Source organism: Palaemon carinicauda, chromosome 10 (assembly GCF_036898095.1).
Source record: "Palaemon carinicauda isolate YSFRI2023 chromosome 10, ASM3689809v2, whole genome shotgun sequence".
NCBI classification, from domain to species: Eukaryota; Metazoa; Arthropoda; class Malacostraca; order Decapoda; family Palaemonidae; genus Palaemon; species Palaemon carinicauda.
In genome coordinates this window covers 65479219-65493966 of record NC_090734.1, presented here as the reverse complement: position 1 = coordinate 65493966, position 14748 = coordinate 65479219, and the positions used below count along the sequence as shown (strand labels likewise).

The following is a 14748-nucleotide window of genomic DNA, read 5'->3' as shown; positions in this document are numbered from 1 at the left end:
TGGCTAAAAAAAAAATAGGCATGGGTAGCCAGATCATCTAGAAACACTTTCAAACACTATAAAAATATAAGTTTTGCGACACTACTTGCCAATTCCTTACGGTAACATGACTAAGCAAAAAAATGCAAAACAAATAAAAAGGGGCACTCGCGGAAAAATGCCCAACATTCTAATATACGGCATCTCAGATAAAAAAAAAAAGACATGCACGTGTTAGCCCAACCATCAAGGCACAGTTTCTAACACATAAACATGAAAAAAAAATCAATAATATACGGCAATTCCTTACTACGTAGTAAATTTTTACAAATATTGAAAAAAAAACAGAAATTGGCAACCGCAGTTAAATACCCAATATACCAATAACTACGTCGTATCTGACAAAAACAAAATCACGCATGGGTAGCCAGATCATCTAGACACACTTTCCAACACTAAAAAAGCAAAAGTTTTACGACACTATTTCGCAATATCTTACGGAAAAATGACTTGGCAAAAAAATGAAAAAAAATGAAAAAGGGACACTCGCGGTAAAATGCCCGACATTCTAATATATGGCATCTCAGATAAAAAAAAAAAGACATGCACGTGTTAGCCCAACCATCAAGGCACACTTTCTAACACATAAACATGAAAAAAAAATCAATAATATACGGCAATTCCTTACTACGTAGTAATTTTTACAAATATTGAAAAAAAACAGAAATTGGTAACCGCAGTTAAATACCCAATATACCAATAACTACGTCGTATCTGACAAAAACAAAGTCATGCATGGGTAGCCAGATCATCTAGACACACTTTCCAACACTAAACAAGCAAAAGTTTTACAACCCTATTTGGCAATATCTTACGGAAAAATGACTTGGCAAAAAAATGAAAAAAAATGAAAAAGGGGCACTCGCGGTAAAATGGTCCTCGTGGTGATGAACGACATTTTAACTAAAAAAAAAATCATGCACATGGTAGCCAAACAATCCACCAAGACTTTCCACAACTGATAACCTATACAAGTTGCACCATTCTACGACAATTTCATAATACGTAATACCTTTGATAATTATGCAAACTACCTTAGAAGGGTAAACTCGGTCGCGAACGACCCCGACGCGTCTCAGAAATCGGAGAAGGAGTACAGCTACAGCAATGCACATCTGGACACTACTAGAGCATGTAGGGGAGACACCTCCTGCAGGTCGATCACCCACAAATTCAGTCACGGGGGTGAGTCACGTGAGAAAAACCTGTTTTTTTTTGACGCTCGGGGTCGCAAACGACCCATCGTACCTATCCAGGGTAGAATAAGCATACTATATATTTTCATAACAATTGACGTAAGTGTTTTGCCTCTGTAATTATTGCAATAAGCCAGGTCTCACTTTTTAGCTATTTTCACCAACACTCCTACTCCCATTCATCAGGCTTTGCCTCTTCATACCACATTCTACAAAGTAATCTTGTAAGTACTCTGGGAGTCACTTCATTTTCGGCCAATATCCTCTGGGCAGTTATTCCATCATATCCAGGGGCTTTCCATCTCTAGTTTTTTTAGGATAGCTTCGACTTCAAACACACTGAATTCATTCATGGGCACATCAAGGTCTTCATCAGCTTCAGGTATACCAATCAAATTATTTCCTTCATATGTCCTATTCATAACTTCACTAAAGTGTTCCATCCAACGTTGTCTTTCTTCATCTTCTGTTGCTACAACAGAGCCTTCTCTATTTTTGATAGGTATATGCTTCTTCTTCTTTGGCCCAGTTGAGATTTCATTAATAATTCTTTGAGCACTTCTCACACCATAGCCACTTCCTGAATTCATAGCTTTGTTGGCCTCGTCTTCTTTACTGTCTAAATACTCTCTCAAGTCATTCCTGGCTTTTCTTTTGACCTCGCGGTCAAAACTGGAATATTTACCATGCTCTACCTTGTAGTTTTCATTACTTCCTCGAAAACTTTCAATAATCAATATCTATCTTTGTCTCCTTTTTATAGTATCCCAAGTATCATTCAATATCCATGGGTTTCTCCTTGTAACTGTTTGTCCCAAGATTTCACTACCAACTGACTGATATATGTTCTTAATATCACACCATTCTTCATTGATTGACTATTCTTCGTCTCTTAAAGTCTAAGACCTCAAATCAATTCCTGCATTCAATTTTAAATGTTTCTCTGTGCTCTTCCTCTAGAAGCTTAGTTGTATCAAACCTAGGTATTCTATCTATTTTTCTGTTGGGTGCTTTCAGTTTTAATTTCAGTGTGGCAATGAGGTGCTGGTGATCACTACCAATATCTGCACCTTTATAGCTTCTTATATTTCTCAGAGTCCTCCTTCTCTATATATACATACTCACACACAAACACACACATACACACACACACACACACACATATATATATATATATATATATATATATATATATATATATATATATATATATATATATATATATATATATATATATATATATATATACACACACAGTTCTATTATCTTTTGCAGTGCTTTTCCAGTTTCACCAACATAGGATCTAAATATCCTATGATAGTGTCTGAAGTATTCATTATATTATCATTATTATTACTTTTTTTTTTTTTTTTTTTTTTTTTGCTAATGTCCTCATATCTCATTAGCCACAAAATCTTGAACAAAGTTTAAAAAATCTTTCTTGTCCTATTGCATTACGAGTTAGTATTCTGTTTTCTGTGGTGTTTGGTGTTATTACACAGACTTTTATTTAGCTCTTCTAAATGTATTCAGCATTAGAATTTCGAAACATTTTATTTTATAGGTTTTTTTCTAATCATATATATTTCGTCATCAATATATTGACTGCTCCCCGCACATGCTGCTCTTCAGAATTATATTGATACTGATTTATTACTTTACTGGTCAGAGTGATGTAAATTATATACAAACAAACAAGTAAAAATACTAATAGCAATATCAATGATAATTGTGACTAAAAAATGCAAATCTTTAAAGGTTTTGTGTCACCAACTTTACCATAGGGACACTTATAAACACTCCTAGAATTATTTACTTCCCGTCCAACAAATAATACATTATCATGAATAGCAGAAATGTTTCTTGATATTTGTGTTCTACTTATTACGAAAGTAATCGTAACTTATGATTATTTTTTTTCAGAAATAATCATGATATAAATGCAAACTTTAAACAGTATGGTTAAACATATTTGAGGAAGATCAAAAGTAAAATTTTTGTGATATTGTTCCTTTCACGTGTGTTATATATATATATATATATATATATATATATATATATATATATATATATATATATATATATATATATATATATATATATATGTGTGTGTGTGTGTGTGTGTGTGTGTGTGTGTGTGTGTGTGTGTGTGTTATGTGATAACTATTTTGGTTCAATATTTGCTCAATGAGATTTGATTAAAGATTATTTCATCGGCAGGTTGTGTGAATCCGGACGTCGATTCTGTTTTCCCAGACTATAATTATAACTATTTTGAATATTATTATTATGGCTATAATCAAAACACTCGCCCAAAAGGCTGGTATAAACTGAACGAAACAAGAGTCCTCGCTGACTGTCAAGAAGTAACGTGTGCTTCTCGAGACAACTGGGTCCCAACCAACAAGGTCATTCCGAACTGTAAGTAATTCACTGGTTTTGATGATCTTTTTCCATAGTTTAATTCAGTTAGTGTTATCTTTATATCACTTCTATGTGTTTGCGTTCAAGTTGCTACTTAGTAACTATTAAAGATCCTATTACAGCTAATTTCTTGTTTTTGAATGGAGTTAGTATCAGAAAGATGTATGAATTATTTAGCAATGGATTAGCGAACATATATCGAATATTAAATTTTTTTTTTTCAGAACTGGTGATTATCATACACTAACAGATTTCTACCTACTCATGGAGCTTACATTCCACGCTCCTCATTACTTCATCATATAATAAAGTAATAATGGCGCTCTCGTCCTGTAGATAAGGACGAGTATCATAAATCACGTTAACACTCATCTATTTTCTTTTACAGCTGAATCATTTTCTAACACCTACTATCTATTTTTAAGCCCAAAACACCCTCATTTCTTAATATAACTAATGAATTAGGCCTCTGATTCATGTGAAATGAAACCACCAGAGTTTGGGACACCCACCTAATTAAGAAAAATTGATTCAAGCATCTACCCCGCATTATTGTCTTGCTTTATATCGAGAAATGTCTCTCAATTTTGTGGGTATAGTGCAAACGGAAATTAAGACCTTGCAACTAGGCACAAAATGATGTGTATCGACCATGACGTTAGGCCACGTGATGTTTACACCTGCCACGCCCCCTTTCTGTATAGTTATCAAATAATATATATGTTGTAGTGAATTATACTGCTTTTTGGTGGAATCTAAAGATACTAAATAGTTATTATATTTGAATAAACTTATTTTTAGCCTTACTCATGTTTATTCAATTAACGGATTTTGACCAAAGCGTAAAATTTATATTTGGGCTCAGGCCATGTTGTCCTGATGGAAGGGTTCCTTTAGGTAGTCTTCTAAGGGATATTTACTACAGTGATATTCCCAGAGAAATAAACCGAAGGTCTCCAGGATTCTAACTCCTGGCGTGAGTATCCAATTAAGGATATCGCATAGTATCAGGGGATGGATTTTTAGATACAACACATAGCAGTCTTCACCCCAAATAGATTTAACTCTTTGATGTAAGGGGGAAGAGTGGCGAAAGAAGGGGGTGTTGATCTAGGTACCTGGTGGACCTCCTTCCCTATTACTACTACGACGCCATTCCTTTTCTTGTCATTAAGCAGAAACGGCCACAGATAGAGTAATTTTGGGAGAGGTCAGCAAAAGGGTGGGTCCATCAGGGAGACATGGCACTCTCACCTAAAAATAGATTTTTTGCTTTGCTCAAAATCCGTTTTTTGGGCTCAGGCCATGTCGTCCTGATTGAAGCATACTAAAGAATTAACTTGAAATTACTATAGCTGTGGGTTTGTGTATGTGCCTTCTACCTTGAATGGATTTCATTATCTGGTCTGCTAGACCTGTATGTGAAATTCCAGTTGACTGTCATTTTCACTAAGCCTGGAACTGGCTTCCTGCCCCCTGCAGGGAAAATGTCGACATCGACAATAAGGATTCAAGGTTTGAATTTCCGTAGGTACGGAAGGTAAAACTTTAGAGATTACCTTTCACTTACCTTTGAAATCTGTATCCTGATTTCAAGTTCTGGCCCCTTCTAGGGCCTAACTAAAACTCTAGCATGTTTTATTTGTCTGTAACTGAGATAGCAGTAACAACACACAAATACTTCTAGTATTTTTACTTTGCAACTAGATTATCAAATGTAGTTACAATCGAGTATGAATCTGATCCAGCATTAAAACACATCAGGGTCCATATTTTCTCTTGTAGGAAAAAATATCTAATTTCATTATTGGAATAAGGCCACTCAATGGAGATGTGAAACCAAATCTGTCTGACTTGTACAGATTTTGGGAATGCATAAACACTGTGACGCAAACGTTCACTCGGCACTGGTGTTATTGGTCAGATATGCACGTATATGGAACAGTGTGTTGATCATCGATGTGATTTGCACTGGAAGGTAAGTGTACCCATGCACCCGATGCACTGTAAAGTCCCAAAACAGTTATCTGTTCATCGCAGCACTAGATGACAGGTTTTATAACACTACCCACCGCCACCATAAAATGTTTTATATCATGTACTTGCTTCGCATAGTGTTTGTAGAAGACCCTGGATGATCTCCACCCAGTGTATGAGCGGAGTCTTTCAAGCCCATATGTTGAAAGAAGTTCAACGAAGAAGCAACTTTCCTTGGATCGTGACCTGCGGGTGTACGGTCAGGATCCGCTCTGCAAACAGAAAAATGACTTTCTGTGTTAGATCCTTTAGAGTACAGTTCTCATTGTTTAGGTTCGAAGCATGGTGCAAGACTTTGTCCAAAGACCACGTGATGGACTTTGGGGGGATTGCTGGCTTGAGTCTAGCGCATGCTTTTGGGATCTTATTAAAGATTTCAATAAACTGGTCCATTCAAAGGCGTACAGAAGTCGTCTAGTCAGGGCCGACTTACACAAGGTAATCGTAGTAGAAGCCAGGCCTTGTTCGTGTAGGAATATGAAGAATGCTAGACAGAAATCTATCGATATTTCTGTCGGGTTCCTTGTTTTCACAAAGGAAACCCATTTCTTCCATAACGATTCATATTGTCTCCTAGTCGAACTTGACTTATACTCTTCGATGAAGTCAACTTTATCCTTCAAGATTCCAAATCTTTTGTTCCCAGCTAGGGCAAGAAAATCGTGAGATTGATATAGGTTGTTGGTTCTCGAGGATGAAGCGTAGACAGTCGACTTCTGGACCAGTTGGGATAATGCTGGGTCCGGCAGAGGGAACAGCTTTAGTTTCAGCTCTAGAACTAGAGGGAGCCAATTGCTTTTGGGCCACTTGGGGTCCATTACTGCTGCTGTCTCTCTGAAGGATCTTAGCTTGTCGAGGACTCTTAGCAAGAGATTGGTGGGTGTAAACTGGTAAATGTGATTCCACCTGTTCCAGTCGAGGAACATAGTGTCCATCTCCTCTGCTTGAGGGTCCATATAAGGGGCTACATAACGAGGTAGTTTCTTGTTGTCGCTCGTTGCGAAGAGGTCGGTCTGCAGTTCCGGGACTTTTTCCGAGGAGAAGGAGAATGAGTTTGCGTCTAGGGACCATTCTGTCTCTATGGGCTTTCACCTGTATAGATCGTCCGCCGTCACGTTGCGGAACCCTTGTAGGTGAACTGCTGATAGGTGCCATCCCTTCCTCCTTGTCAGGTAGAAGGGGACTAATATCACATGGTTGATGTGAGGCGATCTCGAGCCTTGTCGATTTAGACATTTTACTATCACTTCGTTGTTCAGGACCAATCTGATGTGGATTGTTCTGTGAGGGGATAGTGTCTTCAACGTCAGGAAAACTGCCAGAGCTTCCAAAACGTTGATATGAAAGGTTTTGAACTGGTGCGACCAATTCCCTTCCACTTTTCTCTCGTGAGAATGGCCTCCCCATCCTTTCGAGGAGGCGTCCGTGTGTACCACCACTGATGGTTGTGGTGGTTGCAGGGAATTGTTCATGCTAGGCTCTGGGCTGTTGACTACAGCTTTAAGTGCGTGCGCAACAGGGTCGGGGTCAACCTTGGTTGATCTCTTCGAGCGTTTGATGCGTATCTTCTCCAGACTACTGACGCATCTTTTAGATGTGCTTTTTGCTGCAAACTGAAGAGAGTCCAATACTCTTTCCTATTGGCATCTTGAAATCCTCTTGTGATGGATTAGTCTCTTGACAGATCCCTCTATCTCTCTCCTCCCAATACTTGAGGACTCCCGACACAATGCAGCAGGGGGCATGAGTCCTGCACTTCGTGTGGCCATAAAAGTCTTTACCTTTGTGGTTGCAGGATAAGGCTGCACACTTCTCCATTGGCTCCTCCTGTAAAGGAAAAGGGGCTCAATGAGTACTTAATTTTCTATATCAGTGATATGAAAGCATACAGTTTTTATCATCAATAGTAATTACTATTGTTTATGGTAGCTTAGGATAGTAAGCTTGAAAGGAAGTATAAAAGACACATATCTATGTTTCCCCTCCCAGGCCATTGCTGAGACCTCCGTCAGTAATTAATATTTAGTTTCCCTGATACGGAGAATACAAGGTTGGAGTAAACTCTAGGATCTAGAGTTAGAGTTAGTAAGTGTCTATACTAACATTATCTACCTGTAGTATATATTAACAATGATCGGTGATTTTTTAAGGTCCTGATGATCGAAATAAACCATCTGGGTGTTGAGGGAGTACTCAGCCTCAACACAAAATCGTGGTCCCAACAATAGACTGCGACACGAAGCACAGTATGTTAGAAAACATGTGTACTACTGTATAGTCGTATACTGTAGTTTAGCCGGCAGCACTGCCGGGGTTAGGTTAGTACCTGACGGCACTAACTGATAGAAAGAGAGAAAGCATTGAGGAGGGAGAGATTCCTATTATTATGGTTAACATAACAATTGGAAGTGTAGGAGGACTATCAGGCCGCCTACTGTCTCCTTGCCAGAATGAGAGTTACAATGAAAGGGATAAGAATCTGTCTGATTCTGGCTTCCACCCATCCACAAAAGGTCTGGCCGGCGGCAACAATTGTGTATGGCAGTCCAAGGGAGGGCTGAGGACTTCCCAAAGAATGTTAGGTTTCCCACCGGCAGCTGTCAGGGCCGGCTCAATCTTCCCCCCCCAATAATATCCACTTCCTGTGAAGGAAGGAAGTAAGATGGAAGGTGCTGAGGCGGCTGAACTAACTGCCGCAAATAGGGCATCAGCCGGTAATGCAGTCAACCTAGCAAGCCGGGATGACTGTCAGAATACCGGTGAAAGAATATTGTGACGGCTATGACGTCACTAAAGGACAGACGGGGGAAGGGTAAGGTTCTTATAGTTCACTGAAATGAGAGGTGGCAGCAGGTATGCCGCCTACCTTCAACAGTGAACTGAAGAAGCATGGCTTCCTGTGCTGACGACATCATTGGCAGTAGAGGAAACATGGTTCCTTTGCTGGCGACATCGTCGGTGGACAGACAAGGGCACCCTGAGTTAATTACTATGTAACTGAAAGCCTGAGGTGGCATGAACTCTGTTCTACTCGACGGCAATGAAGAAAGACAGTGGTTGCCGCCTGTAGCAGCAGCGGCACTCAGGGAGAGAGGAAGGGTTTAGCTTCTTTTCTCTAAGAGAGAATGTATATTGTAACTTATCTATAGATTCTAGAGAATGTAAATTCTCATCCGAATCAATAAGGAATGATAGGGTGAGGCTATACATGGGGGATTACTTTACTAACGTATATATGAGCGAGAGTAGTCTCGCTCTGGTAGGATCCCCGCCCAAGGTTTGGTACCACCGGGGATCCCGCCGCATACGATCAGTAAAGTCACATAATAGGAAGAGGAATAAATTCATGTATGCAAGATCACCATTTGTATAATTTGCCTAGATAGCTAACATTATAGCTTAATACCGGGAATTGTCACCCTACTGACTAAATAGAATATAATAGTAATGGGCGACTGCAGTCGTAAAATGGCTGCCTCCGGTCTGGGCAAGGCTCACCAAAACATACTTAAATTATAGAAATTTAACTGTGAAAAGGGAGACTAAAATTATACACAGGAAAGAATTAATACTCAACTATCCAAAGGATGAAAATGCTGGAGATTGCATGATGAATATTCCAATAACTTGTAACAAAACACCGGGTTAATGGGAGCACAACTCGCTTAGAGAGCTACAAGAAAAGGAATGGCGTCGTAGTAGTAACAGGGAAGGAGGTTCACCACTCTTCCCCATTACATCAAAGAGTTAAATCTATTCGGGGTGAAGATTGCTATGTGTCATATCTAAAATTACGTCCCCTGATATTATGCGATATCCTTAATTGGATACTCTTGCCAGGAGTTAGAATCCTGGAGACCTTCGGTTTATCTCTCTGGGAGTATCACTGTAGCAAACATCCCTTAGAAGGCTACTTAAAGGAACCCTTCCATCAGGACGATGTGGCGGGATGTTGCAAGAACAACCCCCACACCCTTGATCACTCTAAACAGACAAATGTCTCCTCGGCACAAACTTTCTTCTTACGTTATCAGCAGCGGGACTCTTGAACAACACGGACATAAAAACAAACCATAACCTTAAAACTATATTTCTTAAAGCTAAAACAATCACTTAATACTAAAAAAAAACATTCAAATAACCAAAATATATATCAATCACAAAACCTTAATACTAAGCCCGGACAACCAAATCACCATAACCCAAATCTTCAAAACAAAATATACAGTAGTATTGCGTGTGTTTACTAGTACTTTTGCAAGATAACAGTCACAACAACAACAAAATAACCACTTTGGTAATCATTCACCGAGCCAAACTGTCTTTATTGGCACAACACCACTATATGAGAAACAGAAGATTGTCTTTTAAACTGCCACAACGGCCTTAACTCTTCGAGGTCATGGGTGTCATCATCATCATCATCACCATACAAAATCTTAATTCACAGGCCAGGTCATCAACGGTTCAGCAATCCAAAAAAGCAGTCTTAATACAATCGATTACAGGCCAGGTCAGTAACTATTAATCCAGAAAAAAATCTCTCCAAAGGAGGAATTACGGCCTGCAAATGAAAACAAGAAAAACACTTACGAACACTACTAGCTAACTAAACTATCGCACTATAATCAAAGATAAATAATAAACTGTTCCTATCATTCACAATCACGACAAGAAAATATAAACAAAACTGTACTTAGTGTTGAAATATATAATCACATCCACACTGGTAAAAATATATAATAATCCAGCATTCAAATCACACAGAACTGACGCTTACTGCAGTCAAATCGAAAAGCCATTCACCCAAGACGTTCGCAACTGTCGTAACCTAGTTAAGAACATAAACAGACAATCTCATTTATACCAACAGTCTTTCTCACAACAAACAATCAATATACTAACTACCTTTCGCTCGCTTACACAATCTCTCTCTCTCTCTCTCTCTCTCTCTCTCTCTCTCTCTCTCTCTCTCTCTCTCTCTCTCTCTCTCTGTGGATTTGGCAAAAAAAAATATAAAAAAATTAATCCTCCACATTCCTCCCCCCTTACTTTGCCAAATCCTATATTTTCACACAACCACTTACATTATTTTTTTCATAACCCAGTCTCAGTTGGGAACGGGACCTCTACTCCGAGTAACTGGGCTTCATACACTCTCTCATTCACTTCTTTCTTATCACAATCATTCGCTACATTAACACTATTCCTATCTAAATCCCTATCATCTAATATGTCATGTACAATCCCGTCTACCTCGTTCTCATCTTGCCCTAAAATTACACTCATTTCTGTCAACAGTTCATCCATTTCATCAAAAACATTCTCAACTTTAGCAAAAGATTCATTCATGCTACTTATCACTCTCCTATCTCTCACTCTTGCGTTATTTATTCTTTCTTTTACATCATCTAACGAAAAACCACACACACTATAAGTATCATTCATACTCAGCCAAGTTTCATCTGTATTAATACATTTATCTTCCACACTCACTTGCACATTTACACTCTTGTCATACTTATTTATATTCTCACTTTTACTTATAAAACTTCCCCTTCTTTCATCCTTACTCTGGATAAGTATCGTTATTTGACCACTTTAATTAGGTATAGATGGGTCAACCTCGACCCAAGGTCACAAAAAAATTCATAAAAAATTAATTTACAAAGCAATTCAATATCTTTTACTATTAAAAAAACTTCAAAGAATACTCTTTCCTTCAAAAAAAGTAAATGAAAGCTAAATCTAAAATAAATAATTATTACAAATAAATTAAAAAAAAATATGTATAAAGAAAAAAGGACTTTGCAAAAAAATTCACCTAAAATCTAAAAATGGAAATAAGGTAAAACTATTCTAGGCACTTATTCTGCGATAATTGAGCACCATTTGCTGAGATCCAAGTGGGGGAGGAACTATAAGGGAACGTTTCCTAAGATGAGAAAAAATGTGTATGTTTTTTCTTTTGGCTAAAAAAAAAATCTATCATCTTTTCAACATTTTTCTGTGGTAGGTAAATGACATATTTAGTGGCAGACATTTTTACAGGATATTGTATTATTATCGTACAACCAAAATGTGGAAAAAAATCTGCACTTGGATATTATTTAGTGGTTTAAAGATGCGAATTTTTATTGTTTTTTTGTTTTTTTTCTTCAGTTTCTATTTTGATTTTTTTTCATAAATAAAATCCATCTATTGCTGAGCATGTTATTTATGCATGAAAATATCAAACATTTTATAAAAAAGAGGAATACATAGAGCTATGCCAGCTTGTTTCATATATGCTCACAAAATGGCCGCCAACCACACCACCTTGGAAGGTCAAATCTGCTACCAGAAATGGGTAAAGATATGTCAATATCAGCGAGTCATTTGCTTATAAAATTCTTCGAGGATTTGCAGAAAATTATTAAGGTAGCTAGAATGAAGTTTATAGATTATTTTGTAATTAAATATAATAAAATAATGCTCATAATCAAGTTATCATAAAGGTACAAACTTACAAAAACTGGAGCTATTTTATAAAAACATATGGGGTAGATGACGTTCACAAACACTTTACAACAATCCTTATTCATATAAGCCTAAACACTACTGCACATTTGATAATTATATGAAAATTTTATATTACACAACTTACCTTAATTAGGTATTGATGGGTCGAGCTCGACCCGAGGGTATCTCAAAAATAGCACAAGGAAAAGAGCTGGGATGAAATGCATCCCCACCCGACTGCTGCGCACACTGAACTGAGGTCTCGCAGGTCGATATCAGTCACAACTTATACCGAGGAAAAATTATGGCAAAAAAAACCTGGTTTTTTTAAACCTCGGGTCGTGTACGACCCACCACACCTATCCAGGGTTCTCGTATTCTTCCTTTTCATATATTCTACTAACACCAACTGTTTACCTTCTAGACCTAATTCCTCATACATACTAGGTTCAAACTTGTTCCTTTTCAACCATTTACTCATCCCATTCCCTTGGATATACTCGGGTACCTCCTTCCATTTACGCAACTGTTTGTGGTGTGCCCTAACTCTTTCCACACTACCATCCACACACAACTTACCCAAAACATAACTTAATCAACTTGAACCAACTTCTAACACCTCATATGAACCTTCAAATTTATCACGTATCTTATTTACATTCATTCTACCCTTTTCTATTACTTCTTTCATCACTCTCGCACCAACTTTAAAGCTTTAAAACCTCTCATTTGCTTTCCTCCACACATCTCTATCATCCTCCGACACATCCAACCTCGGTCTTACTATCTTTTCAAAATTTAACACAAACTTACATGGAGACATACGCGTACTCTTGTGCACTGTTGCATTATAAGCCCACAACGCTTTACCAACATACAAATCCCAATCATTATCACATGTACTCATCATTCGTAAAATTTCAGTTAATGTTCTTACAGTCCTTTCAGTCAACCCATTCGCACTTGGCATATAAGGAGTCGAATATACATGTTCAATACCCCATTCTCTTAACATCTGCTCAAACTTCCATCCAACAAACTCAGGTCCATTATCCCTTAACATCTTTGCAGGTTTACACACACACATCGGCAACATCACTTGACTTGACATTCTCGCTACAGTTTCGCCCCTTTTATTCTTTATAGGCACTGCATACGTAATCTTACTCATGTGATCTACCATAATAATCATTCCCACGTGTCCCCTCGCAGTCACAGGCAACGAAACACACTCAATCACAAACATCTCAAATAGTTCTTTCATACGTAATCTCAAATCAGGCGGATTAGCATGCACTATCTGATACTTCCCTTTCTGGCAATCTTCACACGTAGTCGCTACATCCTTACATATCTGACTCAACCCAGGTGTAAACAATCTCTCACGCATGCATTCCCACAATTTATTCTTACCCATATGCCCATATCTGTCATGCACTGACATAGACATACATACAGCTGCATGCATCGGAAACACAGGAACATGTATATCTTCATCCATTCCTTTATGTAGAAAATAAACAACATCCTTACACACAATAAGTCTTTTATTAACTTTCTTATACACCTCTAAATCAGACGGCCATTCTTCTACCTCAATGCTATTCAACATACATTCACGTGACCTTTTCATTTCCACACATTCATCTTGCATTTCTTACACCTCCTCTTTAGTCAATAGATCATCCTCACTCCTCGTAATACCAACCATGCCAGCACAATTCGCCATAAATACACTATTATCTTCTATCACAACTACTTCACATCCATTCTTCAGAAGGAAACCACTACCAATATCAACTGATAGATCATGCAATCTTAAAAAATCAATTCCTATAAAAAAAAACAACTAGGCATCTCATTCTCTCCTATTACAATGAAATTATGTTCCACCTCCATACTCCCCAGTTTTACTTTCAAACGCACTTCTTCCCAAACTAGCAAACTTCCTTTACCTATCCCATGAATTCTCACACTCGTACATCGCCTTTTCACCTCCCAATTGTACCGCTCTATTTCCTTGATAACAGACATATTCACTAATGACAGTTGCGCACCTGTATCAATTAAACTACAGTATTCATTCTCATTTATACCCACATACATCATCATTCTTCCTTTTACACCATGCATACAAATGTTTACTATCCTATCAATAGGGTCATTCTTGTCACACCCATGTTCATCTTCGCTATCTTCCATGCTCATACCACTCTGATTCAAGTCACTCGGGCAATCCTCCTTCTTGCTCAACAACTTGCAACATCTTTCATTACATTGTAACCTCAATATGTACTCCCTATCAGTCTCCTTATTTGCCCGGTATTGCATCGGACGATTCCACCCAAAATACAAATAAACAGTGACACCATACCAACAATATTTTTGATAACAATTCACCCTCAAGCACACTATCCTCCTCCTTATATGCCATTTCTTCGATACTTCATTCCTAACACTCATTCTAAGCTCATCTACACTAGCAGGTATATCCCTATTCAAACCCTTCAATTTAAACTTATTCAACCCACTCAAAATACATTTATACACC

The 14748-nt window shown here is 37.9% G+C and overlaps 1 protein-coding gene across 2 annotated transcripts in view; it reads left to right on the top strand.

Moving 5' to 3' along the window:
- Positions 1-14748, top strand: part of LOC137648622 (uncharacterized) — a 448032-nt gene that overhangs the window by 343824 nt on the left and 89460 nt on the right. For both annotated transcript variants that reach the window (XM_068381561.1, XM_068381562.1), the window contains exon 12: positions 3456-3656. In XM_068381561.1, coding sequence (XP_068237662.1) covers positions 3456-3656 — 201 coding nt within the window. The remainder of the gene's footprint in view (positions 1-3455; positions 3657-14748) is intronic.